Consider the following 11,360-nt stretch of genomic DNA (forward strand, 5'->3'; position numbering starts at 1 on the left):
AGGCCTTCGGATTCCATAACCTGAAGTCTGGTGCCCACCAAAAATATGCCCTTTCCCGGCCCGAGGGCACAGCACACTCTAGAACCTGTAACATAATGCCCAAAATTCCAGATGTAAAACATGTTTATTCAAATGAGTGCAATAATACAGATTGGGATAATGTCTAAGTAAAGCCCTAAACATACTGAAATTATGACGTACGAAAAATTACCACGTGTTTGAACAACCTTTAGCAAGCGTTGAATTTTTCTCGTGATTTCATCCCTCCTTTCTGCCTCCAAACTTCTGCCTCCGCCCTCAGCCCTCTGACCAGCTCTATCTCTGCTTCTCAGATGCCCTCCTCCTGTATTTTTCTCTGTTTACCTACCTCTTCCTCTGAAGCTTGCCTTCCTGCTTCTCTCTGTCTCCCTCTCCTCTCTCCCCTCCTCCTGACCCACAGTTCACCTGTCACTCTCAGGATGGAGGGGCTTAAAGAGAAAGATTCCCCGTGTGCCAGTGCCTGCTCGGGCTCTGCCATCTCCTCTCCACCTAGAGCACTGTTAATCACCCCCTGGGACCACACTGTGGACATGCATGATGTCGGGCTCAGAGGACCTCAGGGTGAGACAAATGACACCTCGGCTTGAAGGAGGTCAAAGTATTACAAATTGTGAGACGTATGATGACGTCATGAATAATCCAAGTGTGGTGCTCCAGGGCAGTGGGAAAACCTACTATTTGTCTCCAATCTTTTGTTTGTTGAATCTTCTTTTACAACCTTAAGAATTCTCTTTAGAACTCTAAAATCTTTTCTTCTGACTCTTACATGAAATCCTCCTGAACAGGAGCTCTCTGGTCTAATTTTTTCAGCACTGAAACCGTCAGTTGAGGGAAGACCTGGCCAGTTTGATGAGGGGTGAAATGGGAGTTGTAGTCCAATTGGACTGGACTGGGCGGCACCACACCTGTTGGTGTTTAGTTGGAGCAGCATTCTAGTCATCCTACTAACAGAAGAGCCAAAGAGGAAGGTGATGCTGTGCCTCTTTGTCGAGCCAAACCCTCCCCCAGCTTTATTAAACTTCAAGCAAGTTCCCCACCAGCCACTTTCCTGAAAATCCTGGCAACAAAGCTGCCCTCAGGAATTGAGCACAAGCCCAAGGAATGTCTAGGACTCCTAGAATGTATGTGTGCCAATCTCCAGCTTCAGACCCAGCTTGCCCAACAACAGATGGCTATTTTGGAAAATCTACAAGCAGCCATGACACAACTGGCTCCTGAGAGAGAAGGCAAGAACTCTTCTCTCCCAGCCTTATCTTGCAATCTGTTGTTAAATTGCCTTCCCCGATTCAGTAAATTAATTGTGGAACAACAACAACAACAAAATTTTCAGCACTGACTCCCCACCTTGGAACAGTGGTCTCCAAGTTGTGTGATCACACAGCTCTATCAGTCAAAACATTTTGAACATGGACCCCTCCCTACCCTGATATAAGTGCACGTTTACTTATAAAGCATAGACATCTACTACTGTATTAATATTGTACATGATAAAATATACACAAAGATGCAATTTAAGATGAAATGATAATATGTTATATCTGTTTCCATCACCCTAATAGACTGTCTCATGCATCTCTTGTTAGTCTACTCAGTCCATTTAAATGACTGAGGACCTGGCTTTGTCCCCCAGGTCTGTGGGTTAGGATGACCTGAGAACCCAGGGAGGACCAGCTGGAGGATCAGAGTGTGATAGAATTTCTTTGCCAGAGAGTGTATTCATTTCCTGGGGCTGCTGTAGCAAAGTACCACAAACTGGGGGGCTTAAACAACAGAAATGTGTGGTCTCCAGTTCTGGGGGCTAGAAGTCTGAGATCAAGGTGTCAGCAGGGTTGGTACTCTTTGCGGGCTGTGAAGGAGACCTTGTCCCATCCTTTCCCCTGGCTGCTGGTGGTCTGCTGGCCATCTTTGGCCTCCCTGGCTTGTAGGTGCATCCCCCAGAGCTCTACCTTCATCCTAATGTGGCATTCTCTCTGTGTACTTGTCTGTCTCTTTGTTCAAATTTCCTTATTTTGTAAAGATACAGTTATATTGCATGAGGACCCATCCTAATATGAATCCTGATCTTAACGATCATAACTCGATCATCCTATTTCCAGATAAGGTCACTGTTTCAGACACCATTGTGTCCCCCCCAAATTTCATACGTTGAAACCCTAATCCCCAGTGTGACTGTATTTGGAGATTGGGCCTTTAAAGAGGAATTAAGGTTAAATGAAGTCATAAGCGTGGCCCTGATCCAATAGTATTGGTGCCTTTATAAGAAGAGGAAGAGAGGTCAGCAATATGTGTGCACAGAGAAAAGGCCAGGTGAGGACACAGGGAGAAGGCATCATCTACAAGCCAAGGAGAGAGGCCTTAGGAGAGACCAATCTGCCAACACCTCGATCTTGGACTTCCAGCCTCCGGAACTGTGAGGGTCAATTTCTGTTGTTTAAACATCCAGGCTGTGGTACTTTGTTTTGTCAGCTCTAGCAAACTAATACAGTCACATTCACAGGTACTGGGGGTTAGAACTTCAGCGTCTTTCTGGGGACACAGCTGAACCCACAATAAGGGGCTCATGGTAAATGGGACAACAAGTTAGGGGCCCTTAGCCCGAGAGGCGAGCATGATGTTTCTCCAGGGTGGGCAGCTTGGGACAGCCAGGAGAAGTGGGAAAGGGACCCTTGCCAGGCTGCCTGCTGCCAGGGGTGGGATGGCCTCTCTCTGAGGGCTGCCATCCCCAGACACAGGTCTACTCCCAGGCATGGGGCTCTGGTCAGCCACTAGTCCTAGAAAAGTCTACATTCACCAAAGCAGTTTCACACTGTCTTTTATTTTAAGGTTCCCCAAACACTTTGTAGCTGTTATTTCTAGAAGAAACTTCTGATGCTCTGAAAAAAGTGTCGGTGTTTGAAACAGCGACGCGGCCAGGCTGCTCCTGGAAAAACAAAGACACACCCTCCCAATTCCTGATAGAAAAGAAAACAGATCGGTGCGTTTGTTTCCTAAACAAGAACTGAACGTTTATTACTTGTACTATTTAATTATGACCCAAGAGGTTTTCTAACCTTGCACATTTTGTCTGCAGTGCCTGTTTAATTTTGGTATTAAAGAGACACGGTCGCTATATAGTTACCAAGCAACAAGTGCTTAAACCTCAATAAATAACAGTTTTAATAATAACGTTCTGAAATGCACAGATCACATCTCCCTGTTCATTCTCTAAGAAAAACATTTTAATTATCTATTGACACGTATTGCACATAGAACAACAGTCTTTTTAAAAGATAAATGGTTTTATAGGCGAGTCGGGTTAATTAAAAGCCAGTGAAATATTACAAGCATATTTACTGGGGAATATCCACTGTAGGAGAGGAAAGGTTCTTACACAGTTGTCAGAATTCTGTAAATGTATTGTTTAATAACCACTTGGCACTTAATTATAGTGAGATGGTGAGAGCTTAAATCTAAACAGAGTGCACTCCAGTTATCTCTTCTACATACATGGCTTCTCTTCAGCCACACAGATTTTCCAGTTCAGACCACACCAAGGCAGGATATGATGGTCTGGACAATTGCTGACCAGAAGCTTCCTAGGTCCCTAGGACTGTCATGAGCAAATACTTGTTCAGATCCTGGAAACCAAGAAGGAAAGTTCAGATTCATCTCCAGAGGTGAGGCCAATTCTGAGGAAGGGCTACAAGATGAAGTAAAAACTCCTTATCATGGTGCTCAAGGGCCTTCACCACTGCCCATTTTTCTAGATGATTCACTCCTCACCCCACTCGCCTCTAATTCTAAAACCCTGTGGGTGTCTCACCAGCACCATACCCCCCGCCACAAGGAAAGCTGTGTTCCAGAGAACAGCTGCTCCATCAGTTTGATTCCATATGAAGGATGGACAATAACCCCCCAGCCAACCTACGATGACAATCCAGCATGAGCGAGAAATAAACCCTCATTGTTTAAGTCACGGAGCTGTGGGGAGTGTTTGTTATACCAGCAAACTTAGCCTATCCTGACTCATATGCTTCACCAATCCCAGAGCCTGACATGGAGAAGATACTCTGTGAATACTTGACAAAGAATAAATACATGAGTCCACCAATGGATCTGCCCTTACTTCTCCTCTGGAATATTATCTGATCCTGGGAATCATTGCCAGGCTTCTGAGGAACTTTGAGGATCTCTACCTGTGTATGTGAGCAAGAAGATCCACCAGAGAGCTGAGAAGCTTGAGTTCTGGGTTCTACTCAGAACCTACTAAGGCACAATGATCCATGGTTATTATTATGAGCAACTTGGTTTTTGTGAAGGGTTTGGGAAAATAATCAGAGGAGCAATGAGCCACTGAAATACCTGTGTGTGTGTTTGTGTGTGTGTGTGTGTGTGCGCGCGCTTGCAAGCATATGTGTGTGGGTTGGCCTTCCCATCATCCATTCTCTGGCTCCCCATAATCGCTCCCCAAGTTTTTTCTTTGGGGACCAACTCCCATCCTCATCTCAGGTCTTGTGGTTTGGGTGGCACTGACCGTACCCCAAGTTCTAGGAGTGGATGTAACTTGTTGAGGTCACAAAACAAGGTAATGATAGAGCCACAACAAGAACCAAAGTCTCCCAGTCTTGGGTCTAATCCACCATTTTACATTGATTTGGTGAGCTCCTGCTCTGAGCCACTCCCCGGATCTAGAACTATTGTGGTGAGTAAACCAGATGGAGAGTCTGCTGTCAGAGTCCTCAGACTCAATTCAACGCACTCTCCACCCAGAAACCAACCCTCATCCTCCCCGCCTCCCATCCAGATGCCCCATCTTCCCCAAATCCTCTGATGCCTCGACCATCACCAGCCCTCCTCTCTTTTCGGAATTCCTTTTGCCACAAGTCCTAGCACATGAACAGACCAAAGTTGGACAAGTCACCGAAAGGAATGGCCAATGAGGAGTGAGGATTCCATGGCCTAGAAAAGGAGGGACCAGGGGATGATTGAGGTGATGCTCTTTCACAGCACCGCATAAGTCTCCCCCACTGAATCTGGAGTTTCTAGGCCTCGTAGAAAGCCCAGGGCACTGGACAAGCTGTCTCATCATCCCAGATCAGGACATTCCTGGCTGGCCCCTCCAGGCACCCCACCTCTGACCAGATCCTAACACTGGTTCCCCATCTCCAGGGAAGGAAAACAGAATGTCCTGGAAGTGACAGGGCCCTAAACCACTTGGTTGGAAACAGAGTCACTGGCATCCACAGGGAGAAGGAATGGGCCAAGAAGCTGATTGCATTGCCCTTGGCAACAACACGTCCCAACAGGTCGAGTCAATACTGCAGCACTCACTGGGATGTGGTTTCCTGAAGCTCACAAATCTATATTGTTCTCAGGAGCAACCAACTTTTCTGCAGGCAGCACATGTCCCCTCCCGTGTGTGGGCAGCTTAAAGGGACAAAGAAACCCAGCCCAGGAGGTGGCTAAGCCCCAGCACCGAGACTGACAGCCTAAAGGGAATATGGCATTTCACCCGCATGCTGTCTCTCTCCCTCACCCCGCGGCCACACCTCTCAGCCCCACAGTTGCAGTGGCCTCCAAACAGAGATGGGATCTTTGTTTTAGTCTCTCTCCTTTCCAATCCAGCCTAATAATACTTGCTAACATATATTGAGCAGTTATCATATATTAACTGTCCAGAAGATAACTTTACATATATTAACTCATTTGATTCTCAGAAAACCCAACCCTATGGGGTAGATATTATTAGTATCCCCATTTTTTGGCTGAGGAATCTGAAGCACAGAGGAGTTAAGTAACTCATCCAAAGTCACAGAGCTCCTCAGGGATGGAAACAGGCAGTCTAGCCCCCACTCTTCACCACCATGCTATACCACCCCTCACAGAGAACACTTCCCATAGCTCTCCTGGTTAAAGGCAAGGGCTTTGGAAACAGACAAATCAGGATCAAATTTTCAGTTCTAGCCCTTACTAGCTCTGTGACTTGGACAAGCTACCCAGCCTCTCTGATCTCGTTTTCCTCATCTGTAATATGGATAAAGATGACAACAGTACCTATCTTATAGGGTAATTCCAGGGGTTCAGTTAGATGGCCCATCAACCTTTCCATCCCCACTGCCCATCCTACTCTGAGCTGTAGCGATACCAAACTATTTTCAGTTGCCCACACGTGCTCTGCATATCCTGCTGCCTCTGCCTGGATTGTTCTCTACCCCCTCTTATCTGGCCAGTTCCTTCTCACCTCTCAGGTCTCAGCTGGATATGCCTCCTCTGAGAAGCTTTCCCAACCTTCCATTTTGCACTGCCTGTCTCTTCGGTGTTCTCCACAGCCTTGCACGTCCTACCATGGTCCCTATCACACTCGACTGTCTACAGATGTGTCCTCCACTGGGCTGTGAGCTCAGCAAGGGCATGACAGTGATCTTGTCCCATCCTCAATCCACAGTGTCTAGCAAGGTGCACAGAATAAGTCAGTAAATATTTGCTGCACAAATGGCTAAATGAATATTTCTTTTTATTGATGTTTATATTCTTGCTTTGTCCTTCTTAATAGATAGCAACAGCTATGCCTTACTATTTGTCTCTGAATTCCCCACTAGGCCTGGCACATGAGAGCAGAGCCGGGACTGGGGGGAGAAAAGTGAAGTACCAAAGGGTGCAAATGTAAGGAGAACTCAGCTTCGTGCAAGTGCAGGGTGGGCTCAGAAGTCCTCCATTAATGACATCTAATTTAAATTAATGGATGGCCCAACAGTTCAGTTATAAATCTCCATCTCTGGCCTCAAGGAGTTCTCAGACTTGTGATGATTTATATTCATCATTGAAGACTGACAGAGCCACACCTACCGGCTTCCTTTGGGCCCCTCGCTGGCGCCACCCCCATCATCTGACACTCTGCTGTGGACCCCCACGTGGACCAGGCTGTGGGAGAAAAGGATGTTCTCAAAGACCAAGGACATGTGATGGGCAACCATGACGGGCGGGTTGAAGTCAGACAGGCAGTGAAGGGACCAGAACATTCCAGGCAGAGAACTGGATGAAGACAGCCAAAGGAATGTCAAGTTCATCGGGGCTCCAAAGAAACTCCTCTGACTGAAACTCAGCCTATAAGCCAATGAGAACAGCTAGAAAGGCAGCAACAACCCCACCTTTGCATAAAGCCTGCGAAGAATTTTTCCATCCATTGTTTCTTTTGATCCCTACAACAAAGGAATTATCATTACTCCCATTTTATTGATGATGACACTGAGGTTTAGAAATCAAGTGGTTTGCTCAAAGCACACAACTAGTAAAGTTGGGTTGGAAGACTTGTTTAGCTACTTTGGCAGTTCCCACCCTCAGGGCTTAGTGGTGACATCCACCGCCCAGGTGCCCTACACCTAGAATGACTTTACACCTCCCATGGAGCATTTATGGGACCAGAGTCTCTTGTGATCAGAATTTAAAGACTCTTTGTTGAGAGTGGCTGCAAAACATTTTTGATCGCAGTCTTTCTCTTACACAACTGGACAGAGGTCTGGGAGGACCAGGAGGAAAGTGGCTTGTTCTGTTACCGTGGTTTCTTGCTCAGCCCAGCAAATGGAATAACTAAGGCCTCCAACGCAGTGTCTGGGCTTAAGTGAAAACAGCAATTCAAAGACTCTCTGGCAAAGAATGCAGACAGCATGTCACTGCTCTCTGATGTGTCATCCACATCTTGTCCTTTGTGTCTACTGCCTTTGTGGGTAGGCACAGAAGCACAAAACAGGATGGATTAGCTAATGCCCTGCTGGCGGCGAGGTGGGAGCCTGAAATTCAGCTCTGAGGATTCCTTGACTCTGGGGGTCAAGAAGTTAGCAGTGTCCAGAGCCAGCCCTGCATGGCTCCCACTGCTGACAGCTAGCTGAAGGGCCCACATGGGCTGTTGGGAGGTCACAGCGGGGCGTTTCCATTTTAACCCCATTGTTTAGCCAAATGAAGCCAAGATATTCCTGCTCCCCACTGGAGAAGTCAGCCCGGCTTCAATAATTTCTGAGTGCTGACAGATAATTCAGAGATATTGGATATTTCACCACCTGGGGACTGACCTTCCCTACCACAGCAATCAGTTACTGCCTGCCAACCAGGGGCCATGCAGAAGCCCTGGGCCCCCTCACGCCTTTACGATCAGGCTCCAGCGTCTTGGAAAATATTGCTTGAATTTATTTATATAATCACGTTAGGAAGGCAGTGAGTTATTGTGAAGTCAGCATTCTTCCATCTTCCTTCCCACTAATCCTTTGTTTGAGATTCTGCTTGAAGGACTCCGATTACTAATGCAATTACATGCTACCTGGTAAAGGGTAATCCAAAAAAAATTAAACCCTTCCACATATTGTATTTTTCACTCAGAGCCACCCTTCTCCTAAAACTGAGTGCTCACATAAATCAATTAACTACTGACTTTATGACTACCTGCTTTTAAGAACACATAGGCTTTTGACACCAGCCTCATCTTAAAGATAAGTGCTGCCTCTCATTCGGAACACCAGCCCTTCAGAGATCTCTGAGTAAAAGCCAACACTCTGAATGCAGTTGATTTTAATAACAACAGAATGCAAGACCACCACCAAGCAGGACAGCATGTGTTTTATCCTGGTATCACTAAAACCCGAGGGCTTCAGGCTGCCTTCCTGACATTCATGGGCCTTAATATCATGCCCTCTTTCTTCCACTGACCATAGAATAAACAGGAAAATAAATAAAATGGGGCTGCAGACTCCAGGAATATTCTTCTTGGAGTGGTTCAGGAGGCATGACATTGAACCTGTGGATTGTAATGCTAGGACACTGTTTGGTTCTGCACTAAACAGTACTATAAAAATCACCTAAACACTATTGAGTTTCAAATTTTACATCAACCTACAGACAAACCACACAGGCTAAACTTGGTTACAGAGCAAAATATAAATGTCATCCAACTTAACAATATAAAAGTAAAAATACAGCGTACCTGAATGGGTGGAGGGGATTGGGAGGGAATTAAAAAGCAAATGATATTGTCTGTGATGAATGAAATAAGAAATGGAAGTCTTACAATGTGACTGGGTTTGCCGAGATGATCAGTAAGAAAAAATAGTGATTTAATTGTCTTTGGAGGAGAGGAGATACAAAGTGAAGGCTGGTATAAGGAAGCTAAATCTCTTATCACAGGAGGACGTAGAAAGACAGTGTCCAGAGTTGATCAATCAAAAAACAACTGTGTAATTATATTATTTAGACATATAGAAGAAACTGTCAGAACTAAAAACAGAAACCATTAAAGTGGTTGTTTCAATTTAATCCTATGGTCAAGAGAGTGAGTAACCTTGAGAGGGGGGTGGATAGGGACTTCTGAAGGCTGGTCATGCTCCATTTCTTTTCTTTTTTTTTTTTTTTGCGGTACGCTGGCCTCTCACTGTTGCGGCCTCTCCCGTTGTGGAGCACAGGCTCATCGGCCATGGCTCACGGGCCCAGCCACTCCGCGGCATGTGGGATCTTCCCGGACCGGGGCACGAACCTGTGTCCCCTGCATCAGCAGGCAGACTCTCAACCACTGTGCCACCAGGGAAGCCCCATGCTCCATTTCTTGATCTGGGTGCTAGTTACAAGAGTATCTTTGTAAAAATAATCAGCCACTTACTTATGATGTCTACAGTTTTTCTATTTGTAGGGTTTATTTCAACTAAAATTTCCTCACTAAAAGTGGCTGCCTCTGGGGAACAGGAGTACAAGAAATGAGGGGAGAGACAGGGTATCATTGTTTTCTCACAATCAGCCCAGCTGATTATTCAGTCCAATTGGACCATGCAAGCTGTTACTTGCATGAAAATTAATCATGTTTATGCTGCTTCATACTGGACCCTCAGGTCACTTCTCAGGTGTGAGAAGTTCCATGTCCTCTAAAGGTAAAATTCCATGATGTGTATAAGGTGCTGGGGGATGGATATCAGCAGACTTGGGGAAGTGCTTTCAGAGCCCCCAACAATTTGGGTAGTGAGTTCACTGTCATTGGAGATGCTGAAGTCAAAGAGATAAGGAAGAAATGTTTCAGACATTACATGAAATTTCTAAAAAGCTTATATGTTCTGGTATAATGTTATAAGTGATAATTCTAGTTATTACTTTAAAATGTATATATCAGAAGTAACTAAAAAAAAGAAAAAGAGAGAGAGAGATAAGGAAGGAGTTCTGCCCAGGGGACTGTGGATGCAGGTTGATTATTGCTGAAACTCAGCAACTCTGGGGGCTACACATACTTTGGTCCGAGGCACCTGCATTTCTTCTTTTTCTTTGAACATCTTTGGTCCAGAAAGAAAACTCAAATGGTCAAGCGTTCCAATGGAAAAATACTCCTTACAAATTGGGACAAGATCAGAACTGGAAAGAGGAGAGTCAAAGGAATCCCTTTTCTCCACATTGATGTTGAAGGTGAGCAGCCCAGGGTAGGGGTTGGGGGGCAGTGACACTGGGGAAGAGAATACACCAGCTGGGCCAAACCAAGTATGGATGCTTCACCACCTGGGGACTGCCCTTTGTCACTGCCCGCCAAGCAGGGGTCAGGCAGATGGTCGATGGCATCAGGTATCCAAGGGCTAGGAATTTAGGATATCTTCTGCTCTGAGACCTCTACACCAAGGGTCAGCAAACTGTGGCCCAGAGGTCAAATTTTGCCCACTGCCTGTTTTTGAATAGCCGGTAAGCTAAGAATGGCTTGACATTTTTAAATGACAGAAAAATATCAAAACAAAAATAAAACATGCTGTGACACATGAAATTTAAATTTCAGTGTCTATAAACAAGGTTTTATTGGAACACAGTAGTGTTCACCATTTACATATTGTCTCTGGCTGCTTTTGCTACAACAGCAGGGTTGAATGGTTTCAACACAAAGCCTAAAACACTTATTATCGAGACCTTTACAGAAAAAGTTTACCAAGCCCTTCTCTATACCATGGCTAGTAAAATAGCATCTGTTCATCCAGTGCCTTTAACTCCCAAAGTACTTGTCTCACTTTGTCATTTTCTTGTTTAACATGCTGTAGGAGGAATTTGGAATCATAGAACTGGAATCAAAGAATTTGCAATCATGGAATATAAACAGGCCCTGGTTTGCAGACTCCCCCACCACGACCCCCCAATTTTACATCTGCAAAAACTGGAGTCCCTCCTGAGAAAGGGCTCCCCTTTGCACTTAGGTCATTGTCTTGGGGCTCTTGCTCCGTGAGATCAAATCCCCCTCAAGCTCCCTTGCAGCACGGGGTTCAAAAGAGGAACTCAGGAACTCAGTACCAGAACTCAAGCACAAGAGCCTTGGTCCACCCTGCAGATAAGGCAACTCATCA

General features: G+C 45.6%; 1 protein-coding gene across 1 annotated transcript; it reads left to right on the forward strand.

Annotated features, from left to right (window-relative positions):
* Positions 1–576: 576 nt before the first annotated feature.
* On the forward strand, positions 577–1,375 carry LOC308605727 (TSSK6-activating co-chaperone protein-like; the record flags this gene model as incomplete). The annotated part of the gene is given in 3 exon segments (XM_081216013.1): positions 577–600; positions 914–955; positions 959–1,375. Coding segments are annotated over 3 exon segments (483 nt in total).
* Between the last annotated feature and the right edge of the window lie 9,985 nt (positions 1,376–11,360).

Source organism: Mesoplodon bidens (genome assembly GCF_964165515.1).
Source record: "Mesoplodon bidens genome assembly, chromosome: 18".
Classification (NCBI taxonomy): Eukaryota; Metazoa; Chordata; class Mammalia; order Artiodactyla; family Ziphiidae; genus Mesoplodon; species Mesoplodon bidens.